Source organism: Notolepis coatsorum, assembly GCF_963971535.1.
Source record: "Notolepis coatsorum genome assembly, chromosome: 8".
NCBI lineage: Eukaryota > Metazoa > Chordata > Actinopteri > Aulopiformes > Paralepididae > Notolepis > Notolepis coatsorum.
The window spans coordinates 14,530,023-14,546,557 of NC_140172.1; the positions used below are offsets into that span (position 1 = coordinate 14,530,023).

Below are 16,535 nucleotides of genomic sequence, written 5' to 3' on the forward strand. Positions count from 1 at the left end.
TCCGTGCATGTGCGTGCGCGTGCTCCTGCTCACAGACCTGGTTGAACGGTGTGCAACCGCGTCCCATGACCACTGCATCACTGTATATGACATGATAGCGCTCCTCATGTTAGGGAGGTCCAACGTTCTTCCGTAAATGTAATCAAACGGGAGCTCCGCCCACTGTGCTATTCTGAATGCAGTTTCGGCCCTTACATTTTCACGCCACTTTTCTCACAAAAAGCCATACTTTCAATTGGTAGAACAAACAACCACTAAAAATGTAACCAATCCCTGTGTGTTTTGTTGGAGAAATGCCTGTCAAAATGGCGTCTGCGTTCAAACGGCTACTCCCCTTAAATAGGAGACAACAACACGTTTTTTTTTTTACTACAACCGCGTGGAATCGGATTATTCTTTCCATTTGGGACTTTTCAGTTTTTAACCACCAAAAGGCGATGGGTGCGCCGTCAACTATTAGAAATTCAATACGGCCAAAGCAGCATGAGCAGGGTGCGATCCACAGGGGGAGCTAGGTCCGCTATAGCTCCCCTAGATCAGACATCAGCTCCCCTGGGGGTCTCTAAAGCTCCCCTGGGAGCTGTATCATCATCGTGTATAATAATAAACGTATGCTATTTTGGATGTATGATTAATGATTTGCGTGTAGTGGCTACTTACTGGGACATAATTCACGGCATTCTAGCCTTTTGTGGTGTTTACTACATCTCCCATGACCCTTAGCGGGGGATGACGTAGTTAAAGAGAGACAGTGAAAGTTGAATCGAAGTGTTGTTTGTGCGTAATAAACTAGCGTTTTTGCATCGGAACACGACTCCGTCTACGCTATCATTACTGCATTCCTACATTTGTGACCCTTGGACGTATTTCGGAGATTATATCGAACATGTCAACTGAACAACAGAACGCAGATCGCAGAACTTTGAACGCAGTTTCACTCAAGCTGCGCAGAGTGCCAACGCTTGGTTCGCGCGAAGCCCAATTCGCTCTCAGGAATATTACCGCGGATGCCACCAAGTACTACTATGTGGTAGCAGCCCTTACGAATTCAACGGCAGCGAGAGTGGTGAGTTTGCTGGAAAACCCACCTACACATGACAAATATGTGACTATAAAAACACGCTCTGAGTTTTTTTCTTTTTGCAACCCCCGAAAATTGTGATATGGTTCGCACACTGAGCATGAGCATTCTCACGCTGCTGTTTACAATCCTCTCGGAGGGCTCAAAGGGCTGTTTTCCATGATCGATTATAATGGATTATAGCCGGGTCAGGTGATTGCGGTAACAAAACTATTATTTCTTTATTTTGCCAACTAAAAACTAGCGTTGCTAATCCTCTAATCCCCAAACTAAGCAACAGGTGTGATTGGAGGATCAAGAAAAGTGGGCAGGCTTTGAGATTAACCCTTAGCTACTTACAGAGTAGTGTATGTTTGTTTTATACTGTGGTTGTGCTGGGCACTGGGCATTGTCGTGTACAGTGTGTGTGTGTGTGTGTGTGTGTGTGTGTGTGTGTGTGTGTGTGTGTGTGTGTGTGTGTGTGTGTGTGTGTGTGTGTGTGTGTGTGTGTGTGTGTGTGCGTGTGCGTGTGTTGTGTGTTGTGTGTGTGTGTGTGTGTGTGTGTGTGTGTGTGTGTGTGTGTGTGTGTGTGTGTGTGTGTGTGTGTTGTGTGTTGTGTGTTGTGTGTGTGTGTGTGTGTGTGTGTGTGTGTGTGTGTTTGTCCCGTAACTACTCCCCCCAGGCCATGCAACATTATGAAGGTACAATACAAGCAGCAAATTTAGCAATTTAAAAAAATATAATACTACCAGGCATATTGACACATTTAACTCACCTGATGTAAATGTGACTTGGGGGTGGGTGCTGTGATTGGTTGATTCCGCCTTGACATCTGTAGCGTGTAGGAAAGTGATTGTAATTATTTTCAGTACAAAGCATGAAGAAAGCACAGAAGTGGAGGCAGTGAGAGTTAAAAATGTAATATCTAGAAGAGAGAGGCACGTTTCCTCTCTGTGCATTCCGTAGAAAGCTATCCGGCTGCAAGCTAGCCTAGCTTAGCACAAATGAATGGAAGCCGATACGGACCAGCTAGCCTATAGCTGTTGGCCAAAAACGCCCCTCTAGCAGAGTTTTAATCTAGGCTAGTGGTCTGTATACTGCTGGGTGTTATTGTCTGCTATCAGCGTTAGTTGGTGCCCTCTCCTTGCTCCTCACCTCAGGTCTGAGTTTGTCTCATCAGGAGACCTGGGATATGATGCTGAAACCACCAGAGAAAGTCTCTCTTCAACTTGATTCTCTAAATCTCTCGAAAATTTTTCATTCTTAAAGGGGAACTATTTTACTATTTCTTTCACTATTTGGGCACTTTTACACAATTCCTGTGAGTCTATGGAACACCTCTGTAATATATATATTTTTTTTATTCATTGTTTTGTATTTCTAATCAAGTCCTCAAAAACAGCATTTTTCTACCTCAAGATCTCGAGCCGTTTTGAGCCTGGGCTCCTAAACCACTGTGCAGCGTCGTCTTCGCCTGAACATTAACATGCAGCAGTGTCTCTCTGACATCACATATAGGCACATTTTCAAACGACTCAGTTCAGTGAGGGTGAATATTGTGAGAGGAGAATTGGAAGAATGCACCAATATGAGAATTTTGAGACATAGATCATATTAATATAAGTTCACATAGCTAGGAAACAATGCTAAACACTCAAAAAGGCCATTTATAAGATAGTTCCCCTTTAAGTAAATAAGTGAGTCTGCCTGATGCTCTGTCTTTACACAGCACGACCCTCTTCTCTGTGGCTGGTGTGCGTGCGCTGTGAGTGCTGCTGACCTGTTCGTTGGGCCCCAGGGGCGACTGCTCATGGGGGCCCATGGCACTCTGTCGGGTCCCCCGGCTGAATAGGAGTCCCATGTGTTGCGGGCAGAGTATAGCTCGGCTGGGTGATACATCCAACCTGAAGCAGTGGGGTTGAATAAGGGATAATTATTAAAATAATAATCAGCTATAATTCAAAATGTCAAGATTTTCCCTCAAAGCTGCTGTTTTTGGTGAAATTCGCTGGAAGCCGGTAACATTTTGAAAAACCGAAATAGAGATCATACCTCCCCCTTGCCGTTCCCTCCCCTATCTCCCTGGCTCCCTCGGACCAACCCCGCCCCTTTCTAATTTGACAGCCAATAGGGAGGTGTAGTGGTTACTTCCTGGTCTATAGGGAGGTGTAGTGGTTACTTCCTGGTCTATAGGGAGGTGTAGTGGTTACTTCCTGGTCTATAGGGAGGTGTAGTGGTTACTTCCTGGTCTATAGGGAGGTGTAGTGGTTACTTCCTGGTCTATAGGGAGGTGTAGTGGTTACTTCCTGGTCTATAGGGAGGTGTAGTGGTTACTTCCTGGTCTATAGGGAGGTGTAGTGGTTACTTCATTGTTGTTTCCCGCGCTGGTCCACCTCGCTTGAAATCGCAATGTATTTCCAATGGACACATTTCTAAATCGTCTCGTTTAAAACAAGTAAAGCATGGACATTGGCACGGTGTACCTTTCTGTGTGTATTCATCCACAATATATAGCTCAACATGAAACTATTCGCAATTAATCGTAAAATAATTACGTATAATTTTATTTAAACCAGAAATACTTCAACAAAAATGTTAGTGATAGAAGGAAAATGGAAAGCTTGCCAATGTTCATGAGGCATAATTATTACAATACCCGATAATACATTTTCCCAATGATAAATCCCTATACGAGTGGACCGCGCGGGAAACTAAAGTGACGTTAGACTACACCTCCCTATAGGAAACTAAAGTGATGTCAGACTACACCTCCCTATAGGAAACTAAAGTGATGTCAGACTACACCTCCCTATAGGAAACTATAGTGACGTCAGACTACACCTCCCTATAGGAAACTAAAGTGACGTTAGACTACACCTCCCTATAGGAAACTAAAGTGATGTCAGACTACACCTCCCTATAGGAAACTAAAGTGACGTCAGACTACACCTCCCTACAGGAAACTAAAGTGACGTCAGACTACACCTCCCTATAGGAAACTAAAGTGATGTCAGACTACACCTCCCTATAGGAAACTAAAGTGACGTCAGACTACACCTCCCTACAGGAAACTAAAGTGATGTCACACTACACCTCCCTATAGGAAACTAAAGTGAGATCAGACTACACCTCCCTATAGGAAACTAAAGTGACGTCAGACTACACCTCCCTATGGGAAACTAAAGTGACGTCAGACTACACCTCCCTATAGGAAACTAAAGTGATGTCAGACTACACCTCCCTATAGGAAACTAAAGTGACGTCAGACTACACCTCCCTATAGGAAACTACAGTGACGTCAGACTACACCTCCCTATAGGAAACTAAAGTGACGTCAGACTACACCTCCCTATAGGAAAATAAAGTGACATCAGACTACACCTCCCTATAGGAAACTAAAGTGACATCAGACTACACCTCCCTATAGGAAACTAAAGTGACGTCAGACTACACCTCCCTATAGGAAACTACAGTGATGTCAGACTACACCTCCCTATAGGAAACTAAAGTGACGTCAGACTACACCTCCCTATAGGAAACTAAAGTGACATCAGACTACACCTCCCTATAGGAAACTAAAGTGACGTCAGACTACACCTCCCTATAGGAAACTAAAGTGATGTCAGACTACACCTCCCTATAGGAAACTAAAGTGACGTCAGACTACACCTCCCTATAGGAAACTAAAGTGACATCAGACTACACCTCCCTATAGGAAACTAAAGTGACGTCAGACTACACCTCCCTATAGGAAACTAAAGTGACGTCAGACTACACCTCCCTATAGGAAACTAAAGTGACGTCAGACTACACCTCCCTATAGGAAACTAAAGTGACATCAGACTACACCTCCCTATAGGAAACTAAAGTGACGTCAGACTACACCTCCCTATAGGAAACTAAAGTGATGTCAGACTACACCTCCCTATAGGAAACTAAAGTGACGTCAGACTACACCTCCCTATAGGAAACTAAAGTGACGTCAGACTACACCTCCCTATAGGAAACTAAAGTGACGTCAGACTACACCTCCCTATAGGAAACTAAAGTGACGTCAGACTACACCTCCCTATAGGAAACTAAAGTGACGTCAGACTACACCTCCCTATAGGAAACTAAAGTGACGTCAGACTACACCTCCCTATAGGAAACTAAAGTGACGTTAGACTACACCTCCCTATAGGAAACTAAAGTGACGTCAGACTACACCTCCCTACAGGAAACTAAAGTGACGTCAGACTACACCTCCCTATAGGAAACTAAAGTGATGTCAGACTACACCTCCCTATAGGAAACTAAAGTGACGTCAGACGACACCTCCCTATAGGAAACTAAAGTGACGTCAGACTACACCTCCCTATATGAAACTAAAATGACGTCAGACTACACCTCCCTATAGGAAACTAAAGTGACGTCAGACTACACCTCCCTATAGGAAACTAAAGTGACGTCAGACTACACCTCCCTATAGGAAACTAAAGTGACGTCAGACTACACCTCCCTATAGGAAACTAAAGTGACGTCAGACTACACCTCCCTATAGGAAACTAAAGTGACGTCAGACTACACCTCCCTATAGGAAACTAAAGTGACGTCAGACTACACCTCCCTATAGGAAACTAAAGTGATGTCAGACTACACCTCCCTATAGGAAACTAAAGTGACGTCAGACTACACCTCCCTATAGGAAACTAAAGTGACATCAGACTACACCTCCCTATAGGAAACTAAAGTGACATCAGACTACACCTCCCTATAGGAAACTAAAGTGACGTCAGACTACACCTCCCTATAGGAAACTAAAGTGACGTCAGACTACACCTCCCTATAGGAAACTAAAGTGACATCAGACTACACCTCCCTATAGGAAACTAAAGTGACGTCAGACTACACCTCCCTATAGGAAACTAAAGTGACGTCAGACTACACCTCCCTATAGGAAACTAAAGTGATGTCAGACTACACCTCCCTATAGGAAACTAAAGTGACGTCAGACTACACCTCCCTATAGGAAACTAAAGTGACGTCAGACTACACCTCCCTATAGGAAACTAAAGTGACGTCAGACTACACCTCCCTATAGGAAACTAAAGTGACGTCAGACGACACCTCCCTATAGGAAACTAAAGTGACGTCAGACTACACCTCCCTATAGGAAACTAAAGTGACGTCAGACTACACCTCCCTATAGGAAACTAAAGTGACGTCAGACGACACCTCCCTATAGGAAACTAAAGTGACGTCAGACTACACCTCCCTATAGGAAACTAAAGTGACGTCAGACTACACCTCCCTATAGGAAACTAAAGTGATGTCAGACTACACCTCCCTATAGGAAACTAAAGTGACGTCAGACTACACCTCCCTATAGGAAACTAAAGTGACGTCAGACTACACCTCCCTATAGGAAACTAAAGTGACATCAGACTACACCTCCCTACAGGAAACTAAAGTGACGTCAGACTACACCTCCCTACAGGAAACTAAAGTGACGTCAGACTACACCTCCCTATAGGAAACTAAAGTGACGTCAGACTACACCTCCCTATAGGAAACTAAAGTGACGTCAGACTACACCTCCCTATAGGAAACTAAAGTGACGTCAGACTACACCTCCCTATAGGAAACTAAAGTGACGTCAGACTACACCTCCCTATTGGAAACTAAAGTGACGTCAGACTACACCTCCCTATAGGAAACTAAAGTGATGTCAGACTACACCTCCCTATAGGAAACTAAAGTGACGTCAGACTACACCTCCCTATATGAAACTAAAGTGACGTCAGACTACACCTCCCTATAGGAAACTATAGTGACGTCAGACTACACCTCCCTATAGGAAACTAAAGTGACGTCAGACTACACCTCCCTATAGGAAACTAAAGTGACGTCAGACTACACCTCCCTATAGGAAACTAAAGTTACGTCAGACACCTCCCTATAGGAAACTAAAGTGACGTCAGACTACACCTCCCTATAGGAAACTAAAGTGACGTCAGACTACACCTCCCTATAGGAAACTAAAGTGACGTCAGACTACACCTCCCTATAGGAAACTAAAGTGACGTCAGACTACACCTCCCTATAGGAAACTAAAGTGACGTCAGACTACACCTCCCTATAGGAAACTAAAGTGACGTCAGACTACACCTCCCTATAGGAAACTAAAGTGACGTCAGACAACACCTCCCTATAGGAAACTACAGTGACGTCAGACTACACCTCCCTATAGGAAACTAAAGTGACGTCAGACTACACCTCCCTATAGGAAACTAAAGTGACGTCAGACTACACCTCCCTATAGGAAACTAAAGTGACGTCAGACTACACCTCCCTATAGGAAACTAAAGTGACGTCAGACTACACCTCCCTATAGGAAACTAAAGTTACGTCAGACACCTCCCTATAGGAAACTAAAGTGACGTCAGACTACACCTCCCTATAGGAAACTAAAGTGACGTCAGACTACACCTCCCTATAGGAAACTAAAGTGACGTCAGACTACACCTCCCTATAGGAAACTAAAGTGACGTCAGACTACACCTCCCTATAGGAAACTAAAGTGACGTCAGACTACACCTCCCTATAGGAAACTAAAGTGACGTCAGACTACACCTCCCTATAGGAAACTAAAGTGACGTCAGACTACACCTCCCTATAGGAAACTAAAGTGACGTCAGACTACACCTCCCTATAGGAAACTAAAGTGACGTCAGACTACACCTCCCTATAGGAAACTAAAGTGACGTCAGACTACACCTCCCTATAGGAAACTAAAGAGACGTCAGACGACACCTCCCTATAGGAAACTAAAGTGACGTCAGACTACACCTCCCTATAGGAAACTAAAGTGACGTCAGACTACACCTCCCTATATGAAACTAAAGTGACGTCAGACTACACCTCCCTATAGGAAACTAAAGTGACGTCAGACTACACCTCCCTATAGGAAACTAAAGTGACGTCAGACTACACCTCCCTATAGGAAACTAAAGTGACGTCAGACTACACCTCCCTATAGGAAACTAAAGTGACGTCAGACTACACCTCCCTATAGGAAACTAAAGTGACGTCAGACTACACCTCCCTATAGGAAACTACAGTGACGTCAGACTACACCTCCCTATAGGAAACTAAAGTGACGTCAGACTACACCTCCCTATAGGAAACTAAAGTGACGTCACACTACACCTCCCTATAGGAAACTACAGTGACGTCAGACACCTCCCTATGGTGATCAACGCGGATGACTTCCAGTGCGCCCTGATACAATGTGCAAAACCAACTTACCACACGCAAGCACGGTGACATGACACACGGATACTCAGTACTCACCAGTCGTCTGTGTGTGCCAAGCCCTCCACTATACACGCCGCCAAAGATGGTCAGATGGCCTGTGGGAAGAGCAAGGACACTATAAAAAGAAGGAAGGGACATCACGTCACTGTGTAGCACGTGAACACACAGCATGGTGCCAAATGTGGAAACTTTCCGTTCCGCCAACATCATTGAGTTGAATGGGATGAGCAGTGTCCTTGTTTATGACCTGTCGTTTTAAACCTTGGATGTCAGAATTATCATCAATTTGTTTGCATTGTTAACCAGCTAACGTTTGATATATTGGTTGATGTATATCTCCTCAGATAGCTTGTATATTTTAATGCAGGCTTCAATAGAAATTGGCACCAAAGTCTGGCGCCAAGGAGGAGAGCATAGAAGGTTGATATCCTGACGTGTTGACCCTTCCTTCTTTTATAATCTCCTAGGACGAGGAGGGATACATTCTGTTAGCGAAATAACACCGTGGCCGTCTCACAGCTGTTCCCTGCAATGCCTCCACAATGGTGGCCTGACAGTAAATTAGCTACACCCCTGTGGCTCTCTCATTTACACCCACTCTCCTTCTCTTTCTATAGCGGCCTGTCTGCTTCACGTCGTCATGCTGGGGTGTATCACCACCAGTCAGCCAGAGCCGCAGCAGGGCATCCAGACCCGCTCTAATCACCCCTTCCTCCCCAGCCACCACTGGAGCCGGTGGCCAACCACTGATTAAGACATGGCTCTGAGATGCAGCGCCATGGCAACCTGAAGATTCGGCTCAAACAAGGGACTAAACACACGTTTCACAATTATGCCACAACAATGTGGAACGCCCTACCCACAGCCGTAAAAAGATGTGAATCCCTATCCACATTCAAAACCGCTCTTAAAGAGCACCTACGGGGGGCACTCCAGTAGCACTCCACATAGCACGCTGAGTCGCGAAGCGGTCGTCCCGGGTTCGTTTCCCAGTCCCGGCGACCATTTGCCGCATGTCTTCCCTGCCTCTCCTCCCGTCCTCCCTCTCTCCCTCTATCGGTCCTGCGTGGCCAAAATAAATAAAAAAAGAGCACCTACGGGAGGCTGCAATTCGAAACTGGCCACCGTAAATGTCCAAACCCCCACCCCACCCCCTCCTAATACAGTCTCCTCCCCACCGTATGTATATATTTTCTGGTAGGATCTCTGGGTAACAGTACTGTATATTTGCATATTGTATGTCTCACAAATGTAACAGTACTATATACCTGTATGTCATGTATGTCGCTATGTCATACACATACACATGTCGTGTATGTCATAAATGTCACTATGAATTGAAAATGGGGGACCCTGATGTAAACAAGATAAACGTCTTTCTCAGGTCTGCATCCCCTTAACAATTGTGTGTATTTAGCCGTACTTTTCTTTTAGTGTTACAACCGATAAAGGTATTTGCTTTAACTGAATGTTTGAGAAAATGTGCTTTATATCATAATTAGTGCTGTCAGGCGATTCAAAAAATGTATCTATTTAATTACAGGATTTGTAATTAATTAATCTAATTAATCGCATTTTAATCGCATAACCATTTTATGCCTGATATTCTATATTCTATAATCATATTTCAAATAGCATGTGTCCGGATGGCAGAATTCAGTACTGTATTTACAAAACCTTCTGTTTAATCATCTTCCATTTATTCATTTGCTTAGATTTGTCTGATACATGTGATACAAATGTTATTGATATTCTCATTTGGTTCATTACAATTTAATCAACCCTAGTAACAGACAATATTTCTGACACTGGGAATACATTCCTTGAGATCCATAGATGTCCCTAGAATCAGATACCAAGAACATGCAAATGGACCATATTAAAAAAAAGTCTGTAAATGTGTATTCTACGTTCTTATGGAATGAATGAGATAAAAAAAGAAATTTATAAAAAAATGAAAAAAAATGTTTTTTTTAGTTTTTTTATAAATTTTAAGTAAACTTTCATAACGCGATAATTTGCTGTGTAATTCATGAATCTAATTAACACGATAAACTGACAGCCCTAATCATAATTTCTGCTTGTTTCCCATGGTAACTATAATAACCATAAGCTACTCTGACTTCCCTTCATTCACCGCCGTCTTTGTTTTTCTTTGATCACAGCAAACGCCGACATCAAAAACACGAAAACTACGGCACTGAAAAATCAGTCAAGTAACCGTGAGTATGTAATCCCAACGGTGTTGTAATTCCTTCGCTCAACACTGGTCTTGAAATGTAGTTCCATGTGCATCTTTGGTGCCATAACCTTTCCACTTTTTATCAAATAAAAAAAATGCAAATCTCATTTAATTATTACTTTAACTCCGCTTCTGCCGAATTTCAGACCAGCTGAAAAAGTGGAACCGTCTAAACCCAGCTATCTTGAGAAATGCCCTGTAGTAGAGAGCAGAGGCAATGAGTAATAGTGCTAATCAGATGTACAGTGTTAAAGTGTTGTTATAATAATAATAATTTCTTAAATATATATAGGGCCTTTCAAGGAACCCAAGGCACTTACAGTAACAGAAGAGGGGGGCAAACTAAGGGTAAACGTATAAATAAATATAAAATATAAATACATATATACACGGTATAAGACAGAAGCAACACATTCAACTCATGCAGGATGAAATGGTCTGTACATCAAGACTTGTGACTAATGTGTTAAAGGGGACATATTATAGAAAATGTCTTGGTATATATTTGGCAGTTTGAGGGAAATTATGACATAATGTACTCCTTGCGGCCCGGGTGTGAAGTCTTCCATTTAACAAGCGGTTCAGAATTGCTTATCCCTTGATGATGTCACAATGGGATGAATTAGCTTTGATTAATCAATTAGCTGTGCTTTTTGGAGCCAGGAACACCTGCTGGCCCAATGTACTGCTCAGTTTGTAACGTGTTTTTTTTACCCCTTGGGTGTAAACAGGGTAGGCAGGCAGGGACGGGATTACGTGGTGTATTGCTACATCCACCAAAAAGAGTGTATTGCACGCCAGTTCAATACAAGGGAATAAAGAGGTTAAAAAATAAATAACATCTTGGCCTGAATAGAAGACAACCCTGAATTATAAGACACCCTCCCTTTTTCTTTCCCAAGATTCATTCTTGGAAAAATATGTTTTGAAGAACAAATCTTGTTTTTATCTAGAATGTAACACATTGAATAAAACAAGGTAGGTATACATATTTTTTATTAAATGGTCCGGTTTACCCAAGATTTTCTAAAATTTTTTTATTATAAAGTCAACTGAGTTATTTAAATAAGATACACGTTTAATTAAACTGTAGCCTGCTGGTAAGCCTATATCTAAAATAACTTAGATCTCAATGTGAACAATAGAACCATAATAGGTTATATTTCAGTCAGACTGCCTCATTGATCACCATGATGTTAAAATAGAACCATAGGTTATATTTCAGTTAGACCGCCTTATTAAAATGAATAATAATAATTATAACTCCGCCTCAGTCCTGAACATACTTGGTCTTACTTTCAACCCTCTGAAATTTACGGATTATTACTAGCCAGTGGATCATCCGACATTAACGTCACTGTCTTTTGAAGGCCGTACCTACGCTCAGTTTTTAAGCGAATGCAACGCCACCGATATCATATGAATCAAGCTACCCATTCATACCAAACATCACATACTAGCATACCCCTTTCACTGCCACACTACAGAAGGTTAACCCTTTACTATCACACTACCGACGGTAAGCGTCAGTAGTGTGATAGTAAAGGGTTAACCTTCTGTAGTGTGGCAGTGAAAGGGTTAACCTGCTGTTGTGTGGCAGTGCAAGGGTTAACCTTCTGTGTATTGTCGCAGTGAAAGGGTTAACTGTTTGGTAGTGCGGCAGTGAAAGGGTTACCGGAAAAGGGGATCAATATATTTCTTCACAGTGACAACTACAATATATATGGCGAAGATAAGATGCCCCCCCCCTTTTTTTCACGGTCTAATTTGCTGCAAAAATCTTCTTATATTCTTATATTCGGGACAATACGGTAAATAAAGTGGTATATTTTGGTTAAAATAAGGTGTACCTGTTAACAAAATAGCTCCACATTCTGATGGCGATCACTGAGCCATGACTGAGGGCTAGATCCACAAAGAATGGATTGCACGGAGCAAGTTGCACCCTTACTTACAATTCATTATGAATTGAAAATGGGGGACCCTGATGTAAACAAGACAAACGTCTTTCTCTGGTCTGCATCCCCTTAACAATTGTGTGTATTGAGCCGTACTGTACCCATTCTGCAATCTGTTAATAAAACTTTCATTCAATCAATCAATCTGCACGGTGAAGAATGGGTACAAGTACAGTATGGCTCAATACACACAATTGTTAAGGGGATGCAGACCAGGGAAAGACTGGTCCCCCATTGCTGTTTCCTATCCAATCCACCCTGCCATAAAGCTCACAACTCACACACTCTTCCACTTTGCCAGATGGTAGACTTACATCCTGTTAGTCGAGTCCTATGCTTTTCCCATTGAGATACCAGTTAATAATAGGGCGGTCGGGTGGCGTAGTGGAGATTGCGCTCGTCACCAATGCAAGAGGCTGCGGTCTCGACTCCCGGAGTCAGCATTGCCTGTGGCTTGAGCCGATCGTCATACTAACTCGTTTGGCTGAGTTAGCGGGAGGGAAGTCGAGGGTGGGAATCTGGCGTTGTTGACAGCGACGCCTACAGGTCAGGTCTGGGCGCCTGCTCAGCGAAAGGCAGGAAGTGGTGAAGGCAGCGTGACCTCCCACGCGTTACGCTTCACCAATGAGAGTCCTCGCTGCCAGGTGAAAAGAGAGCCGCTGGCTGTCTCCGGAAGTGTCGGAGGAAGCATGTGGTAGACTTCAGGGTTCCCTTGTACCGACCAGTAGGGGGAACATGCGCACAACGACCAGGTAGGGTAGGGGGGAATTGGCATAACGACTAAATTGGGATGGGGGAGAAAAGCATAGAAAAATCTTGTACCACAGTCTCAGCCTGGTGAACCTCCTCCTGCCTGCTCCCTTTATTATTTATCTGCATTATTTTACTCTTTGTTTTGTCCAGTGAGTTTTTAAAATATGTTTGTTCCCAGGCAGGCAATTGGACTTTTAATTCCTGTGGTTTTCTTTTGACACTTTGTTTGGCTTATATTATTGATGACGCTCGGCGTTGCTTTTTGTTTGGACTTTATTTCCGTTTTTTGTTTTCTTGTTTAGGTTACTTCCGATTCCTAGTATTCCCCTGTTCCATGTCATTTGTATAAATAAAATTTACCCACATTTGGTTTTTACGCCATTAAAAACTGTGTTTGAATTTGAATACACGTCATACAAATATCTGCCAGTACAGTAAGCATATTTTGCTTGGCAAGATTTCTTAATCTGAGTGAAAATAAGTTAATATATATATATATCTTTGGGGGGCTTTCTGTATTTTTCACCCATCCCAAGTCGTTATGCCAATTCCCTTCCTGGTCATTGCGCACATTGTCGGCCTGGGGAGGGTGTAGGACTACCACATGCCTCTTCCAATACATGTGGGGTCGCCAGCCGCTTCTTTTCACCTGACAGTGAGGACTCTCACTGGGGGAATGTAACGTGTGCAGAGGTTCACGCTATTTCCCCCAGATCCCCTCCCTGCTGAACAGGCGCCCCGACCGACCTGTAGGAGTCACAGTTTACAACGACCAGGATACATACCCCACCGGCTTCCCACCCGCTAACACTGCCAATTGTGTTAGTAGGGACGACTGACCAAGCCGGAGGTACCGCTGACAGCTGGATTCGATCCCAGAGTCTCTGCGGTGGTAGGCGAGTGCTTAGTCCCAGCCGCTCCTAAAAATATATATATTTTTTTAAATGTCTAGTTCTCTCTCCTGATTGGATGAAGTGCGGGTTGGATACCAGAAAATGTATTTTCCATTTACTGGAGGGACTGAGAGACCCATGTTACTGACAAACACTCTATATCTGTGATGGCTGTTGGAATGTAGAGCTATTTAACACGTATTTTAACAAAAGAAATGCCACTTACAGCTCCTTTAAAATTGTATTTAGACTAGTCGTTTCTTTGGAAAAAAAGAACCCCAACAAACATGTTCCATATATTCAAGGAATTTGTATACAATTATTGAAAATATATGTAATATTCGCACTAGTATTTAGATAATGCGTCATGGTGTACAGATCATTGTCCAGTATCTGTCAGTCTTACTGTCCCGTGCTGCTGGGCCACCTGAACACTGTTCACAATGCAGCTGCACAGCTTTTAAACCGTCACATATCTGATCCTGTATAATGACAATACAATTACCGGGTCCAGTTCAAAGTACTGGTGCAAACTTTTAAAGCCCTGCATGGTCAGACACATGGGTACAGTGCTGACCACACTACCTGTCTACCAGTCTACCAGTCTACCAACCTACCATCTTCCCAACCTACCAGTCTACCAACCTACCATCTTCCCAACCTACCAGTCTACCAACCTACCAGTCTACCAACCTACCAGTCTACCAGTCTACCAACCTACCAGTCTACCAGTCTACCAGTCTACCAGTCTACCAACCTACCAGTCTACCAACCTACCAGTCTACCAACCTACCAGTCTACCAGTCTACCAACCTACCAGTCTACCAGTCTACCAGTCTACCAACCTACCAGTCTACCAACCTACCACCCTACCAGTCTACCAACCTACCAGTCTACCAACCTACCAGTCTACCAGTCTACCACCCTACCAGTCTACCAACCTACCAGTCTACCAGTCTACCACCCTACCAGTCTACCAACCTACCAGTCTACCAGTCTACCAACCTACCTGTCTACCAGTCTACCAACCTGCCAGTCTACCAACCTGCCAGTCTACCAACCTACCTGTCTACCAACCTACCAACCTACCAGCCTACCAACCTGCCAGTCTACCAGTCTACCAGCCTACCAACCTGCCAGTCTACCAGTCTACCAGCCTACCAACCTGCCAGTCTACCAGCCTACCAGTCTACCAGTCTACCAGTCTACCAACCTACCAGCCTACCAACCTGCCAGTCTACCAGTCTACCAGTCTACCAGCCTACTGTACCAGTCTACCAACCTACCTGTCTACCAGTCTACCAGTCTACCAGCCTACTCTACCAGTCTACCAACCTACCTGTCTACCAGTCTACCAGTCTACCAGCCTACTCTACCAGTCTACCAACCTACCTGTCTACCAGTCTACCAGTCTACCAGCCTACTCTACCAGTCTACCAGTCTACCAACCTACCTGTCTACCAGTCTACCAGTCTACCAGCCTACTCTACCAGTCTACCAGTCTACCAGTCTACCAGTCTACCAGTCTACCAGTCTACCAGTCTACCAGTCTACCAGCCTGGCTCTCAGGTCATCTCAACAACAACTGCTATCCATCCCTCCAACCCGTCTAAACACCAGAGGTGCTTTCCACACCCTCCTCTTACCGCTGCAATCTGCAGAATCCTGTCGTTCTTTTAAAAGCCAGCTAAAGATGTTTTATTCAGACAGGCTTTAAATTAAACGTGTGTGGCCATGTCTTTCTGTCCTGTTTCAGCTCGTTTTAATCTGCTCTTACTTGATACCGTTAGCTACTGTGTACTTAATTCTGTGAAGCACCTTGTGTGCGTCTGTATCTGTGAAATGTGCTGCTATACAAATAAACGTTACTTACTTACTGATGAGGGTGTGTGGTACCAGCTGTCACTCAGAAACCAGACTGATAACGGCCAGCAGCCATGTGCGCTCTGTGATCCCCTTTGAATCAAATGAAACATAAAACACAGCATGAGAACTAGGGATGGGTACCGAATTCGGTACTTTTGAGGTACCGAACCGAAACACGTCGGTACTACCGAGTATCGAATCAAGTGAGATACCAATATATATATATATATTTTTTTTACTTTTTTTTTTTTTTTTTTACATTTTTACTTTTCATGTCAACGTTCACACGCACAATATATGCTTACCTAGGATTTGACTTGATTCAACAACAAAGCAGTCGGAGCAATGGCAAGCCGAAAACTGTCGAAATTGTAGTTATTTGAAGTTTGGATTTTTTTTTTTTACGACTGAGTTGTGTAAATTAAATTTCTTGAGACTAAAGTACAGAAAAAAGGTACCGTTGG

At 43.5% G+C, this 16,535-nt stretch overlaps 1 protein-coding gene across 1 annotated transcript in view; it reads right to left on the bottom strand.

The window, feature by feature from the left end:
* The window catches only part of LOC311233343 (uncharacterized protein), a gene marked incomplete at its 3' end in the record, with an annotated part of 37,152 nt that extends 20,989 nt beyond the window's left edge, over positions 1-16,163 (bottom strand). The window contains exons 1-4 of the mRNA XM_084320318.1: positions 16,079-16,163; positions 8,396-8,454; positions 2,841-2,964; positions 1,836-1,892 (exon numbers count right to left, since the gene is read on the bottom strand). Coding sequence (XP_084176444.1) covers positions 1,836-1,892; positions 2,841-2,959 — 176 coding nt within the window. The 5' untranslated portion in view covers positions 2,960-2,964; positions 8,396-8,454; positions 16,079-16,163. The remainder of the gene's footprint in view (positions 1-1,835; positions 1,893-2,840; positions 2,965-8,395; positions 8,455-16,078) is intronic.
* Between the last annotated feature and the right edge of the window lie 372 nt (positions 16,164-16,535).